Consider the following 16,684-nt stretch of genomic DNA (forward strand, 5'->3'; position numbering starts at 1 on the left):
TTACATCTTTTCCGGGGACAGCCTTTAGAAAATAATGTTTCTCTCTGCCTATTAGTTCTCCCTCAAAGCACACATTCTTACTGATGTTTCTCTAGTGCAAACTGATAGGGTGAAGCTTCAGGAGGCCTGGGGAGGGACTGAGCTGCAGAAAGAGCAGGGGTGCAGTCGGCAGAGAAGAGGGGACTGGAGTTCACACCACCAGCACCTGCTCCCTGGGCTTCCCAGGTCACGCTAGTGGTTAAGAACCCACCTGACCACGCAGGAGACATAAGAGACTCGGGTTTGATCCCTGGGTTGGAAAGATCCCCTGGAGAAGGAAATGCCAAAGCACTCCAGTATTCTTGCCTGGGAAATCCCATGGACAGAGGGGTCTGGCGGGCTACCGTCCATGGGGTTGCAAAGAGTCGGACACAACTAAGCACACACGTAGCTGCTCCTTAGAATTCTGGCTGCTTCGTAGCTGCACATTTGAGAACCCATGACCCAGGCTTCCTTGTCATGGCTCCATTTTGTAAACAGGTAGACGGACACTGAGGGAGTCAAGACATGGGCCTGAGATCACACAGCCAGTGAGACAGAGCCGGGCTGGAACAGGGCAACTTGGTGTCTGAGCTCTCCTGCTTGGCCTGGAGATGGATGCGGAGGAACTCAGACACACATGCCCCCAGAGCTGGAGGCCGGAGGGCCAGCAGATTTCAGGTGAGCAAAACCAGCTGTTTTTGCTCTTGGTTGTAGCCAAAGCTCTAGTTGTTTTGAGGGTCCCCATGTCCCTTCCTCTCAGAATCCACCCTGCTCTGGAGCCAGGATGCGTGACTGCAGCGGCTGGCATCCCACGCCCCTTGTCTCTGCTCAAGGCAAAGTCTGCCTTCCTCACCAGATGGAAATCATTCCTAGACTGTTACTAAACACACAGAGACAGAAGCTGGTGTGCGACCAGCTGCTCACCGCGGGACCTCGGAAGGATGAGATGCAAGATAGACCCGGGGCAGACACGCAGTAGAGCCAGCCGCACGCGCTCAGCCAGCAGCTACACAAGCTGACCCTCCCCACGAAGACCAGAAGCTCCCCGGATGCCCCAGGGCAGGCAGAGCCTCTGAAACCCTCCACCCAAGAGGCGGGTGCCGTGTCACCCGCACCACACTCACTTCGCAAATATTGACCTCGCACACCTGCCCTGTGAGTCAGCCCAGGAGGAGAGCTGGGAGCCTCAGGGGAGCAAGGGATTGGGCGGCAGGTGTCTGGTTAGATAAGGATGCTGACCTGGGGCCATCAGAAGTGTACCTGGGAGGCCAGGCGCACACTTCCTGGAAAGCCCTGAGCAGGCACGAATGGGAGAGGGCAGAGACTGAGCCTGCAGGGGGAAGCTAGCAAGGGCTCATGCAGGGTCCCAGCCCAACAGAATGGGGCTCGGGAGTGTTCAAGGTGATGGGAACCAGGACTTGAGTGCAAACTATGCAGAGAAACATAGGCAGCCAAGGTGGGGCCCAGGGAAGCCAGGGGGTGAGGGAGGACGTGGGGAGCACAGGGGGTCCCCCAAGGGGCCGGGGTACCTTGCAGTCACAGCCGATCAACTTCCCGCACTCCTCACAGGTGCTGGCGAACAGGGCTTCAAAGCAGGCCACACAGTAGGGCTGCTCCTCCCGAAGTACGTACTTCCTGCCGAAGAGCGAGTCCTCGCAGTGGTGGCAGTCAAAGCGCTCGGTCATCCTGGCCCCGGATGTCTGTCACCTACCAGGGAGGAGAGAAGGACAGGTTCCAGCGAGCGTTCACATGGCATGACTGTCCCCTCCATCACGGTCACCTTGACCATCACTTTTACCATCAGTGGCTCGTCTCCTGGCTGAGCAATCGACACTCACCCCTGAAACACCTTGTCATTTTCAATAGTACTTTAAAAAAAAAATTATCTGGGGGAAGTTCTGTGTCTGAGCACATTCCGCTTCCTTTAAAGTCCTAGCTCTTGGTGACCATGTCAGAAAAAGTGGTCTTGATGTTGGACACAAGTCAAGAGTTGGAGCCAGAGCCCTCATCCCCCAGGAGTGCCTGCCCCAGACAGGATGGACCTGCACATCGCATCTTCTCCATCTGCTGCCCCCAGAATAGCTCGGCAGGGATAGAAACAATATGCTCATGTCTATAAAAAGACTTTCCATGCGCTCCTCCATGATTCATGGATTTGAATAAGGAGAGACCACAGAAGCCAGGGGAGGGTTGTCGGAGCTGGAAACCTGAGGCCACAGGAGCACACCTGGACGGGTGGCACCAGGAAGCACACCATGCCCCCTGCCCTCGCACGAGAGGAGCCGCCCTGCCCCCCCGCTGCAGCCCGGGCAGCCAGCAAGCAGGGTACAGGGAAGGCTGGCCGCCAGGCACAGGGATTATCAGGTTGGAAACTCGGTGACCGCAATCAACCGTCTCCCCAGGCGACACCCCGACTTGCATGTTTCCAAGATGAGTATGGCGTGTGTGTGAGCAGAACGGACTGGGTGGGGATAGAGGGAGGCAGGACTTCCCCTCCTCCTCCTCCCACGCGGTTCCTGCACCAACATGTCAGAGCCACCCCACAAAGAACCCGTCTACCCTGGGAAGCCCAGGTGTGGAGAAACGCCTCCACGCCATGAGAAACACCGTCCAGCTTCTTCAGAAATAGCTTTTCAGGTGGCAATATTTAATTGACTGAAAAGTGAAAAGCTTTATAAATGATTAAATCTGGAGACAGGTTGACCATACAACTCCTGAGGGATGTTTCACAAACTGATGAAACTCAATTCGATTTTCGGTCATCTCCACCCACTGAAGAGTGAAATTCCAAAATGATACCCTAGGGTGCAAATAAAATATTGCTGGCTGGTTTACGATAATAGTGAATTTCACCATGTTTATTAATTTTGTACTTTGTGTATACAAGATTCTGACGACTGTAAGCAAAGAAACAGACAACTTTCAGGCACCCATACTTGGTGACTTCTGTGTTTATAGGACAGTCTTTTTTCCCGAAAGTATTAAACTCGCAGCTGGACACATGTGGCAAGATCCATCCCTCTAAATCGCTCTTCCTGGAGTTAAAGAAAACACTGCCGGGATATTCTTAAGATAACATCACAAGATGAGGCTCTTGAGTGCTTGATCTTTGTGCTGAAACCCAGTGTATGAATATCATCTGTCCTAAGGCCATCTCAGGTTTCAGCTGCTAAGTTGGCAGAAGACGTGATGCTTTTCTGAAATCTGTTACTAGCCTTGAAAGTGGCCACCATTCAGTTCATTGCAATTAAGCACCATCCTTCCAACCTATGAATTTTTCCACAGAGACTATGATTTAACTGCAGAATCTTATTCCCTATACGGGTCAAACAATTTTCAGAATAATGACCTGAAGATTTGAAATAAGAACAAGGAAAGGAGATAGGGCTACAAAAAATAAAATTTTTAAATCTGGGAACAACCCAGGAGATTATCTATTAATACAACTACCTTGTTTTATGGGCTTCCCTTGTGGCTCAATGGTAAAGAATCCGCCTGCCAGTGCAGGATACTGAGGGTTTGATCCCTAAGTTTGTAAGATCCCCTGGAGAAGAAAATGGCAACCCACTGCAGTATTCTTGCCTGGGAAACCCCATGGACAGAGGAGCCTACTGGGCTACAGTCCATACGCTTATAAAGAATTGGATATGACTGAGCGACTAAACAACAACAACCTCATTTTATGGGCGGAAAAATGGGAAGCCAGAAACATTCACGAAAACAGAAGACTATATGGGCATTGGTTTCCAAACAGCCCTCTCACTTAGAACAAAATAAACTTCCAGTCAACATGGAAAAGCGGTTCCATGTGGGTTTGGAAGAGCACAGGCCCTTCTGGGGGAAGGAGACAGGCTGTACCAGTAACCCCCATCGAGAGCCATTCCTGTGCTCTGGAGCTATGAAAGGGGGCTTTGTTTCCTTCAGGATATTGCCCCAACAATGCTCATATGCCTGGGATGTGCTTTCTGCCTCCTCTGACTCCTCGGGATTGTGACAGAAGTCATCAGAAGTCAACTGTGAGCACACGCAGGGCCCCATGGCGGATGAAGACGGCTGAGGTGGCCCCAGCGCAGCCCCCGTCGCTGATCCTGACTTCTGGCAGGACGAGTGACGTCCCCACCTGCCCTCCAGGTCCTATGGCCCCCACTTCTGCAGATCGTTTCAGGTGCTGGTGGGTCTCTCTCCTACCTTGCTCCTTATCTCCTCTAAAGAGTCACAACAGCTTTATTGATCAGGACAGTGCTTCTGCTTAAACCAACAGGTTGGGGCGGAAAGCAAGACCACCACTAATCAGAAGCAGAGCAGACGGACATGAATCTGAACCCATTTCCAGTGAGTTCCACGAAGCACAAGCCCTGAGTCTCAGAACAAGCAGCACACGAGCTCCTAAGGAATCTAAGAGCCTCCCTTCTCCTGCAGAGTTTGAAACCAGTTCTTTAATCTAATGCTACTAAACAGAAAATGACACAATTGTGTATCCAAAGTTGCACTATCAATCTTAAGCCTCTGTTTAATGGGAAAAACTTTAACTATAGTCTTGCATTAGACATCCCCTGAACTGTGGTGTTGGAGAAGACTCTTGAGAGTCCCTTGGACTGCAAGGAGATCCAACCAGTCCATTCTGAAGGAGATCAGCCCTGGGATTTCTTTGGAAGGACTGATGCTAAAGCTGAAACTCCAGTACTTTGGCCACCTCATGCGAAGAGTTGACTCATTGGAAAAGACTCTGATGCTGGGAGGGATTGGGGGCAGGAGGAGAAGGGGATGACAGAGAATGAGATGGCTGGATGGCATCACTAACTCGATGGACGTGAGTCTAGGTGAACTCTGGGAATTGGTGATGGACAGGGAGGCCTAGCGTGCTGCGATTCATGGGGTCGCAGAGTCGGATACGACTGAGAGACTGAACTGATAACTCCACTTTTAAATCTTATAAAATGCCTGATTTTTATTTATTTATTTGAATGGGGCTTTCCCTGGTGGCTCAGACGGTAAACAGTCTGCCTGCAATGCAGGAGACCCGGGTATGACCCTGGGTCAGGAAGATCCCCTGGAGAAGGGAATGGCTACCCTCTCCAGTATTCCTGCCTGGAAAATCCCATGGACAGAGGAGCCTGGCAGGCTACAGTCCAATCTTCTTAAGCTTCTGTTTAATGGGAAATTTTTAGCTACAGCCTTGCTTTAGACACCCCCTATAACTCCATTTTTAAATTTTATAAAATGACTTATTTTTATTTAATTAAAATTGTTTCTTTTTTTTTTTTTACTTAAAAAATTTTTTTTCTGGGGGGATGCACCACACGGCATGCAGGATCTTATTCCCGAGACTAGGGATCAACCCATGCCCCCTACATTGGAAGTGCAGAGTCTTAACCAGTGGGCCGCCAGGGAAGTTCTAAAATGCTTGGTTATTCATTCATTCTAGAGGCATCAGCTGAGCTGGAACTGTGTGAGATGTTATCCAAAAAGCTGAAGCTATAAAGATGAGTAAGATACGGGACCTCCCAGAGGGAATTTGTTTAGTGAGAAACAGATGCATGGTGTGTATCCAACAGACTAAGTTCCATGCTCAGCACCCTGAGGGAGAGACCCGAAGGGTACCAGGGGAAGCGGGAGGAGCAGCCCCTGAGTCACCTGTCCTGGAAGGGTGGACAGGCTTCCTAAGATGTTACCTGTGCCGGGAAAGAGTTATCCAGGTGATGATGTAGGCAGAAAGTGGAGGCTCAGGGACAGGAATCACGGAGAGGGGGGAGAGCAGACACCCCAGGAAGATGGGAGTGACTCGGGTCATTCCAGGAGTATTCAAGATGAAGCTGAAGAGATAGCCAGAGGCCAGGGGAAGGAGGGCCTGTGACCATGACCCTGAACACAGATGGGCCCCACGGGCAGTTAGCTGTAGCACGTGAACTCCTCAGCCTGCAGTGAATGAAGATTTACTGTGTGGAAGCCTGACTTCACTCTGTGGGGCTGCGGGAGACAAAACCAAGAGGCAGTGACTCTTTCAAAATGTTTTTGGGGTGTCTAAGACCACTTCTGAATCATTTCCTCAAACAAAACCAGAACATCTTGTTTTGTTTTTTACCTAATTGTGCACAACCTGCTTACCCTCACCAAACCACCACATCCCTCCCTGTGGGTTACCTGTCACTCAGACCATCGCCTGTGCACAGATGCTAAGCGTACAAAGCAGCAGCCAAGGAGACCCTGGACCTCAGGGATGACTGCTGACTTGTCATTCATGGACTGAACCCAGATCCCAGTGTCGAGGCGTTCTTACCCCTCCCCCAGGTTAAGTCATCCTCTGATGTCATCCCCCTTTGGCTCTGAACAAGAAGCCGATCTTAGGGGACAGGTTTACAGATGTGGCTGCAGGCCCAGCTGACGGTGCTGGGAGTAGACAGTCCTGGGGCAGCTGGCAGGCCGGGGGTGGTAGGAGGGAGAGTGCTTTGATCCAAGTCTCTCCACCTGTGCTGACTCAGGTGTGAGGATGCAGGTTCAGAGAGTGCAGAGGGCTCCCCACAGAAAATGAGGACTGCACAAGGTCCACAGGCTTGTATGTGTGAGCTATTTTTATCTTCTCAGATGTAAGAATTGTCAAAGTCTGGGGTGGGAGGGGAGTGTGAGAGCCAGGAAGAGAAGAGAAATGAGAAGAAAAGGGAGGAGGAAAGGAAGTGGAGGAGGGAGGAAGGCATTTAGGGCCGGGAAGAACACACCTCATTTTAAAAAACTTTTCATTTTGTATTGGGGTATAGCTGACCAACAATGATGTGATAGTTTCTGGTGAACAGTGAAGAAACAGAAATATGATCCAAAAGGATACACACAGCCCAATGTTCACTGGAGCGCTATTTACAACAGCCAAGACATGGGAGCAACCTAGAGAAATGGATAGAGATGTGATACATACACACAATGGAATATTACTCAGCCGTCAAAAAGAACGAAACAATGCCATCTGCAGTAACATGGATGGGCCTAGAGATGATCATACTGAGGGAAGTAAGTCAGAGAAGCAGAAATATCGTGTGACATACCTTATATGTGGACTCTAAAAAGAAATGATACCAATGAACTTACAAAACAGAAACAGACTCACGGACTTAGAGAACAAACTTACGGTTGCGGGAGTGGGGAAGCATGTGGGGAAGGGATAGTTAGGGAGTTTGGGATGGACAAGCACACACTGCTATATTTAAATGGATAACCAACAAGGGCCTACTACAGAGCCCAGGGAATTCTGCTCAATGTTATGTGGCAGCCTGGATGGAAGAGGAGTTTGGGGGAGAATGGATACATGTTATGTATGGCTGAGTCCCTTTGCATTTTTTTTTTTCCCAGAAAGATTTCCTGGGAATCAGGAGAGGGCCAGAGTTCCAGGCGTCCGGCTTGTCCTTCCGGAACAGTGGGCCTTCCATTCAGCCTTCTCTTCAGGGCTCCCCTTGCCAACTAAGCACCTCAACCTGACTTCAGAGATGCCATGTGCCTCCATCCCCCATGATGCCTGTGCGTCTTTATCCATGCTGCCTGATGAGCCTGGTCTAACAGCCTTGATTCCTCCTGAGAAATCTGCAAACATCCCCGGAACCGTCCCACAACCTGCGACACAGCCTCAGCAAGTCATCCTGATGAATCCCCGCCCAGCTTTCACTGACAGCCAGGTTCCAGGTGGGGACCGCCATTGCTTACCAGCATCTGGAGCTTTCTAGGGAGGATTAAGAAAACCAGTCTGCGGCATGTGGGCTCTTTTAAGGAATATATTTGAAAATGCAATGTTTTTCTGACACCACCCTCAACCGTAAGCCCTGCAAGGGTGTCACCAGGTGACAAGCACGGGTCCGGGGCTTCAGGGACAACATGGAGAATGAATGAATGGACATGCAACGGCTGGTGGGTGAACACGTACATCCCAGAGCACACACACGTGGGCAACATCCCCAGAGGAAACGAGGCCTGTGTTATGTGAACAACCCACTTTGCATAGCAAACCCCAGATGTAATGTGGTTTGGCATCCGACACCGTTGCAATTTCTAAAGCAACAGATTTAAGCTTCATTCTTTCTTCTCCGCCTCTGGCCTCGTCCCTCTTCCAGATAAACTGCTGCTTCCTCAGCGGGTAGAATTGTTCTTATTGTGCTTGGATCCACACCCATGTGAGCACACAGCTGCATGGCCCCCAAATGAGGCTGGCCAGGTCAAGAAGCCCACATCCCCCCAGGAGATGCCCCCAATATCTTTGTGCGGAACTACCAGCTCCCTGGACGCAGGCTCCAGGCACCAGGGGGAGCCCGGGGTGTCCCACACAGACACAGTAGCTATAAACCAGAGGTCTCTGTCCAAAGGCACAAGCTCTCACACCAGCAGAGAAGCCAGAGAACACTCTGCACCAGTCTGTTTTTCCGTGGACAGAAGGATCAGACACACAGGCCAGCTCACCCCAAAGCTCTTGCCATTAGTCCAGCTGAATTGTTTCTTTTAAACAGAAAGTCTGCTGAAAGGGAGAGGGACACCATCTCAAAGGATGTTGCTATTTTTAAAAGTATTATAATGTATTTTAAATCCTTCTGAAATCCATTTTGGGATTCTTGGTAAGAATGACTATACCTTGTGCGCGTGTGTGTGTGAGCTCAGTTGCATACAACTCTTAGTGATCCCATGGACTGTAGCCTACCAGGCTCCTCTGTCCATGGGATTCTCCAGATAAGAATATTAGAGTGGGCTGCTAACTCCTTCTCGAGGGGTTCTTCCCGACCCAGGGATCGAACCTGCATCTCCTGCATTGGCAGGCAGACTCTTTACCACTGAGCCACCTGGGCAGCCATACCTGTTGTATATTTAAGAGTTCACTTACTGAGTCTTCAGTGAGTATATAGGCAGGGGTCATGAATGTATTATAACTTGGTATATTAACTAGTAACTTTCAGAAACATTTAAAAAGCTTGAGTCGTTTATGATCGTATTAAGAAATATTTTGTGTGAGAGACAGGGTTGGATAAGGTGAGCTGATGTCTTTGGAATTATCTTTTGGGTAGTACTGAATAATGAAACGGCCCCGGGAGACTGAGATGAAACACACAGTCTCCGGAAGAGTTGTCTAGTTCTAGCTCCAAAGAATTTAAATCACCTTTAAGAGTCTATCTGGCAATTTAATCTCAAAACATATCAGCTCTGTCTGCACAGGACAAGCATAATTACACAGGCTAGAATGGTTGGAGGCCTCGGGTCCTCAACTGGCATCAACGTGTGTAGGGGAGCCCAGCCTCTTTCCCTCCGCTTCCTGGTTACGTGTGGCCCAATTAACCCACGTTGGGTTTCACAAAAACAAAAGGAGAAACCCGCACTCCCCTTCACGCGTCTCCTCCTATCTCCAGAAGGCAGCTCGCAGTTTACTCTCGTCTGCCTCTCTGCCTCCATCTGCTATGACCCCAACTTCCACAAAAGACCAGCCCCGCTCCCTGTTCGCACAGCCCCGCACCCCTTGGTGTTTTTCTAGCACAGCCTGCAGAATCTTGTCACGACAGGCATGCACTCCTCCTGCCGTTCCCACCACTGCCTAAACTGGCTGATTCTCATTTGTTCCAAAGGTTGTACCATCAAACAGACAGACCTGCTCTCTTGAAACACAAACGTTTACAGGCTTCAAGGATGCCCTTCAACACTGGTTTTACTTACCAAAACAGGGCAGCCACTTCACCCATGGGCTCAGACATCACTGGTCTCACTTAGAAACACTTAAAGGAGATCTTTAAGTCACAAACTAATTTAGGGCCAGCAAGGTACCACTTACACAGGCGAAGGATGAGCAGGGTGATATGTGATGTCCAAAGCTCAGACGGGGCGTGAGAATCACCCATGAGAACCAGACTGAAGATCAACAGACCAGAGGCTGCCCCCAAACAGCTCATCAGAGACCCAAGAGGGCGGGCAACCACCTTTTACAGCGAAGGGAATGTGAGGACCACCAGTGGCAGTGGGATGACGGAATCTTTAAAAAGCAAGATGGGGGCAGGGGAGGAACTGGGAGATTGAGATAGATACACATACACTATTGATACTAGGTATAAAATAGACGGTTAGATGGCATCACCTACTCAATGGATATGAGCTTGAGCAAACTCTGGGAGGTCGTGGAGGACAGGGAAGCCTGACATGCTGCAGTCTGTGGGGTCACAAAGAGTCGAACACAATTTAGCAACTGAACAACATAAAATAGATAACTAATGAGAACCTACTGTAGGGGACAGGGAACGCTACTCGATTCTTGTGATGCCCTAAATGGCTGCTACTGCAGCTAAGTCACGTCAGTCGGGTCCGACTCTGTGCAACCCCATAGGCCACAGCCCACCAGGCTCCTGTCCCTGGGATTCTCCAGGCAAGAATACTGGAGTGGGTTGCCATGGCAAGGAAGTTCAAAAAAGAGGGCATCCATGTATACAAAAAGCTGAATCATGCTGCTGTACAGCAGAAACTAACATAATGTTGTAAAGCAACGGTACTCCAATAAAAATTAAAAAAAGCAAAACTGAGCGTATGGAGAGAATTGTGAAGCAAAGTTACTGAGAAATGGTAGTATTCAGGGTTCTCCAGAGAAGCAGAACTGAAAGTATATATTATATGAAGAGGCTGATTATTAGGAATTGGATCATATTATTATGGAGGCTGGAAGTCCCAAGCAGCTGGCAAGCTGGAGACCTACTGGCAAAGCACAGCTACGAGGTCTTGAGTCTGAAGTTCCAGTCTGAGTCTGAAGGCCTGAGAACCAGGGACCAGAGGTGTAAATTCTAGCTCAAAAGCCAGCAGGCTCAAGACCCAGGATGAGCTGAAGTTCCAGCTGTGACCAGAGCCTGGAAAGGACCGGGTCCCAGCTCCACAGTTAGGCACAGGGTGTCGCCTCCTGCTCAGCCTTCTGTTCTACTCAGGTCTCCAGCTGACTGCACGAGGCCACCCCAGCTGGGCAGGGCGACTCAGGCTACTGATTAAATAAATGTTAATCACATCCACAAACAGCCTCCCAGACACATCCAGAAGTTACATTTATGTCTTGGCACCGGGTGACCCAATCAGGTTGACGCAAAATGAACCACCGAAAGAGCTAACGCTGCAATCCACCAGTCAGGACAAGAGAGGCCATTCACATAACTCACCCCAAAGTCACTGCCAGCCTCCGGCTCTGGAAGACTGGGCTCACAGTCCCTAGAGATGGGCCTGTGCATTCAGTTCCAGGTGGTCATCTTCAGGAAGTGACCGCTTAGTGTAAGTCCATGTGACAATGTGGCTCTGATAAATCTGGTGTAAGAGAATGACCAGGAAGTCTCCAATGGCTCGTTCTGTTCATGGGAGCTCACGGAACTGGGTTATCTCCTGGTCTGAGTTATCTGAGATAACTGGGTTATCTCCTGCTGAGTCAGAGCAGCTTAGGTAAGCTACCTCCTCCAGCCTCCTGCTGATAAGGCAGCCGGAGCCCCAGAGGCTGGGAAACAGGCCCTCGGGGCAGGACAGGAAGAGAACCCAGGCTTCCTGAGCCCAGTCTTCAGTCTTTTTTTTTTCAATATCCTGCTGGGCTACAATTAGATTCTTTCAGTACTAGAAGTGACTTAACAACAACCATGGGTGAAGGTATGCAGTTACACCCTCATTGAAATGTTCAGGTTCCCCCACCCCAACCCCACCCTCAGCTTAGTGGTTAGAACTCAGGCTCTCAAATTAAAGCTGTCTGGGGTCTGCTCTTGAAGTCACCGCTTCTAAGCTAGGAAACCTTGAGAAAAGTTACTTCGATCTCTCTGTGTTCCAGTGTATCTGTAAAACAAGGGTAATATCCATTTTGTGTACACTGCTTCTGATGGGCAGGCTTTATAACAAACCCTGCAAGCAAGCCACCAATCCTGTGTTTTCAGGTTGTGGAAACCAAAGCACCATGAGTTTAGATGACCTGGCCAAGACTGCACAGCTTGAGGTTGAGGGATGGGGAGCAACGGGAACCTAAGCCCAGGCAGCCTAGCTCCAGCCTAAGCACACAGGCTATGAGCCACACCTGCCTCAAAGCACGTCCATACCTGAGCCTACCCCACCATGCCTGGCTGGTGGGAAGCCAACACAGCCCTGCGAACACGTAGCTCTGCAGAAGCATCGAAGCTCACCAGATAATAGACACTGTGGAAACCCCATTCCATCTATTAACTCATGACGCTTAAAAATACAGGCTGGAAAACACTGTGAAAAAATTCATACAGCTGCACAATGAAATATTCTTCATTGTTTGCTTTTGTAGGACTTTTAAGTGTCAGCCTAGGAATGCCTGTACTTCTCAGACTCTCCTCACTTGTTTCTTAGTCGAAATCACCTTCAGGATATGAAAGCCTCCTCCCTCTAAGGTATTATTACAAAACACACATCAGCGGGGTTAGCGCCAAGGGGGTGGATCCTAAACACAGTTCTTGGGATTCTAAGTCCCAGAGGTGGGTGGGTTACTGCCTCCCAAGTGCCCTAATGCAGCACAGGTGACCAGGCTAGACTAATGGGAATGGAAAGCCAAGTGGGGATCTGAAAGTCAAGAGAATTAATCCTTCCTTTAAAATGGAAACATTTAACACTTTGTTCCTGCAATTTCAGGTATGCTAAGATATCACAGGAGTCAGTTTAAGATGAGTACTGTGTTGTTTTTTTTTTAAGCCCGTTTTGGTTTTATTCTGCTCTGATGTTTCAGGTTCTGATCTATGCTTGAGGTCACCAGCAAGGTCCACTCCTTTCTACCCCAGGAAAAGCCTGGTGCCCAGAGCAGACTCACTCGGCCAGCGTGCTAAGACCACTGGCTTGGTGGCCCTCCTCTCCAGGAGGCTGGCTGCCCTCCTCCCTTCAGGATGAGGTGGGGTCCATCCCCGGCAGGGTCTCTCCCACCTAAGGTACCTCTAAGGTGTCCCCGTGGGTCAACTCCCCTGTTCCTGGATCCCCCCCATGGCCGGCTCCCCTCTCTCTGGGTATCCCCAGCACCAGACCTCCCGTCCCCAGATCCCCCACCGCCAGCTGTCCCCAAGTCCTCTTCTGTCCCTGGGCTCCCCTGCTCCCAGGTTCCCCACCACCCCCAGCCACACACTGTCCACAGATCTCCCTCCTCCTCCCGGGTTCCCTTGTTCCCAGGTCCCCCACCGACAGCCCCCAGTCCCTGGCCCGACTGGAGCTCACTCACCGCGCGGCGGCTCGCGGACAGACGGCGGACGGGAGCGGAGGTCCGCGCGGCTGGGCCCGCGGAGAGGCGCGCCCCGCCCGGAGAACCCCGCGTGTCATTTGACCAAATAAGGAGACGCTCGCTGGGCGGCGCGGGCCAGGCGGGCGGGCGCCCCCGGGCTCAGGGCGGCGCTGGGGACCCCGGCCCTTTGTCTGCCGCGGGCGTTTCCTGCGTCCCCGGGCGTCGCGGGCGCGGGTTCCAGGGCTCCCGCCAGGTCCCTGGCGCGCGGCGACCCCGCCGGGAAGGTGCGGGGCGGCGGTGGAGGGGCGTCCACTTACCCGGTCTGCAGGAGCTGAGGGAGCGCCGGGGCGCGGGGTGGGGCTGGGGGTCTCTACTCAGTCCCCGCGGCTCCCGTGCCTCCAAGTAAGCCGGCCGATGGCAGGAAGAATGGGGAAGGCCGGGTCTTTGTCCTGCGGGGGAGGGGACGGGAAGGACCAGTCCCCACGCTCCAGGCCGGAGGAGCGCTCTTTGATGTTCTGTGGTCCCTCCGGGGCAGGGAGACCCAGTTGAGCTGGAGAAAGCGCCTCCCCCACTGGATCCCAGACCCCCGAGCCCGGCCTGGGGGCTCAGCGGCACGGCTTGCGGGCGAGAGCCACAGCAGCCCGGCCAGGACCCGGCGCGCGGGGCTGGAATTGTCCTAGCGCGTAGCCGGGGTGCAAGGTGGGCGGATGGAGGCCTAGGCAGCACAGAAGGCCCGGGGGTGGACGTGGCGCGTTCAGCAGGAGTGGGCCTCGGAGAAGGGAAGCAGTCTGGTTGATTTCTCCTGTTCGATGCTCTGTGTCCCCTGATGTGTCAGCGGGTCCCCATCGTAGAATCACAGAACCCCAGCGCCATCCTGTTAGCTGTCACCTACTGAGATGTAGCTCTAACAGGGCATCTCATTGGACCCTCGCCCCTTTAAGGTAAGGGTTAACACTCCTGCTTGAGGGTAAAGACATTTCTCTCAGAGGGATCTGCTTAAGGCCTCCCGAGCAATGAATGATTCTGGCAGTGGTGATCTGACCTGGAGCCTGAGGAAGGCAAAGCCCTGTATCCCACAGGGGAGGAGATGCTCTCCGCCCAGCAGTCACTCCAGGGCCGCGGGGGCTGCGACTCGCCCCAGACCTGACCCCTCAAGATTCCCTTCCCCGCTTCCTCCCTGATCCTTGAAGTTTTTCACCAAGAACCTAAGTGTGGGTTCGGACCTGATTTCTTACTAACAGTCAAAGCAGGCCTCATCTTGAAATCCAGAGCAAACTGGGTATAAAAGCCTTTTCCCTCTGACAGTTAACCTAGGTTATGGTGTCAGGTGTGGCGGTTTAGTCTCTTAGTCGTGTCCCACTCTTTGCGACCCCATGGACTGTAGCCCACCAGGCTCCTTTGTCCATGGGATTCTACAGGCAAGAATACTGGTGTGGGTGGCCATTTCTTTCTCCAGGGGATCTTCCCAACCCGGGGATCAAACCCCTATCTCCTGTATTGGCAGGCGAATTCTTTACCACTGAGCCACCAGGGAAGTACCATTTGTTGTCTATTTAGTTGTAAATCACAAAATGACCACCTAGGTCTGGAATGATGATCCTAAATCTTTTCAGCAAGTTGAAAAAAATAATAAAACATTAATTTCTGTATTTTATCTTCTTTCTGCTTTTTTTTGCTTACTTAATTTTTTATTGCTATATTTTTCAGCTTTCTAAGTTGAATGTTTAATTCATTTATTTTAATTTTTTGATTGATATATTTAGTTCTCTATGTTTTCTTTTAATAACTACTTTAGTTATGCCACACAGATTCGGATATGTTTTTTCTTGATCATTTTAAGAAATTCTACAGTTTAATTTTACATTTTTCCTTTGATCTAAAGGATAGAGGAGCTTTTTAAATGTCCCTATGGGGATGTAACCAGAAAAATCCAGCCTCTGGAAGCAAATTCACTCAGTTTCTACAGTAATATCACTCAGGAAGAAGAAGAAAAAAGAAGAAAGAAAGAAAGAGAGGTGAAGGAGAAAACCAATAGATTAAAAAAATAAAACTTAACCAACTGCAGTGAATGGATGAAACTTATTGAGATTCTGACTCAAAGAACAAGCTGTTGAAAAAATAATTTTTCATGAGACAATCTGGGGAAATGTGATACTAACAAATGATGACATTAATGAAATAATATTAATTTATTTTAGATATGCTAATGAAATTACACACACACATTCTTTAAGCCCTTACTTTTCAGAAATATTTACCCATGGAAAAAATACTATGTCAGGATTGTTTCAGAATAATTTGGGATGAAGGGGATAAGTAGGACCTAACTATATACACATATATATATAGTATGTATGATATAGTATCAGCCATAGATTAATGATAACAATTGAAAAGTGGTGGAGTGTGTATAGAAGTCCATTGTACTTGTCTCTTTGCTTACTGAATGCTTGAAATATTCAGTAATCAAAAATTTTAATTACAAATGCACATATCATTTGCCCTTAACCCAGCATTTCCCCTTAAAGTAAATTATCTTATAGGTGGACTTGCTCATGTGTAAGTTCATATACACACAAGAGTAGTCAGCATAGAACTGTTTGTCATAGCAAAATACTGGACCATGTAATAGGTTCATCAACAGGGCCTAATTCAGTATCACATGGTTCCTTTTAGAATTGTTTCTATATGCAGCTGTGAAGAAGAACAAGGTAACTGTTTATTGAAGTGGCACTTTGTAAAGAGCTTCCCAGGCGGTGCTAGTGGTAAAGAACCCCCCTGCCAATGTAGGAGACAGAAGAGACAAACATTCATTCCCTGGCTGGAGAAGATCCCCTGGAGGAGGGCATGGCAACGCACTCCAGAATTCTTGCCTGCAGAATCCCAGGGACGGGGGAGCCTGGCAAGCTACCGTACATAGGGTCGTGACTGAAAGCGACTTAACATGCGCAATAGTAACCAACCATTTGTGTTGATAAGGAAAGAAGGGAGAGACAGTATATACGTATATAATAATGGTTGTTCTGGGGAGATTTGGAGGGGTTGAGGGCCAGGAGAAGAGAGACATGTTTACTATGCATCCTTTGTTTTCTTAAAAATTTCATCTCTATAAATGCTCTGTTCCTTCAAAAATAAAAATATTTTATTTATTTGACTGCATTGGGTCTTAGTTGTGGCACACAGGCTTAGTTGCCTCTCAGCATGTGGATTCTCCCGGGACGAGGGATCAAACCTGTGTCCCCTGCATTGCAAGGCGGACTCTTAACCAGTGGGCTACCAGAGAAATCCTAAAAATATTTTAAAAATTAAAGCAATGCATGTTCCTTCATTAGGAGGAATAGGAAACAAATTTATCAAACTAAGTTATTAGAAACTCAAACATGTTTTGCCAGAAAACAAATTGAAGACAGAGGAATGCATTCTGGGCCTAATGATAGAGGTAATTTTCTGAACAACTTGAACCAGAGGACAAACTACTAAAAA

At 49.6% G+C, this 16,684-nt stretch overlaps 1 protein-coding gene across 4 annotated transcripts in view; it reads right to left on the reverse strand.

Annotated features, from left to right (window-relative positions):
• Positions 1-16,684, reverse strand: part of FHL2 (four and a half LIM domains 2) — a 47,098-nt gene that overhangs the window by 11,510 nt on the left and 18,904 nt on the right. Inside the window, exons 1-2 of one of the 4 annotated variants that reach the window (XM_006067896.4) lie at positions 13,202-13,355; positions 1,551-1,728 (exon numbers count right to left, since the gene is read on the reverse strand). In XM_006067896.4, the coding sequence (XP_006067958.1) occupies positions 1,551-1,706 (156 nt within the window). In that variant the 5' untranslated portion in view covers positions 1,707-1,728; positions 13,202-13,355. Of the gene's footprint in view, positions 1-1,550; positions 1,729-13,201; positions 13,357-13,518; positions 13,983-16,684 lie in introns of those variants that run through there. The other 3 variants (XM_044925727.2, XM_044925726.2, XM_044925728.2) reach the window with 3 other exon arrangements.

This window comes from Bubalus bubalis, chromosome 12, assembly GCF_019923935.1.
Source record: "Bubalus bubalis isolate 160015118507 breed Murrah chromosome 12, NDDB_SH_1, whole genome shotgun sequence".
Taxonomy (NCBI): Eukaryota; Metazoa; Chordata; class Mammalia; order Artiodactyla; family Bovidae; genus Bubalus; species Bubalus bubalis.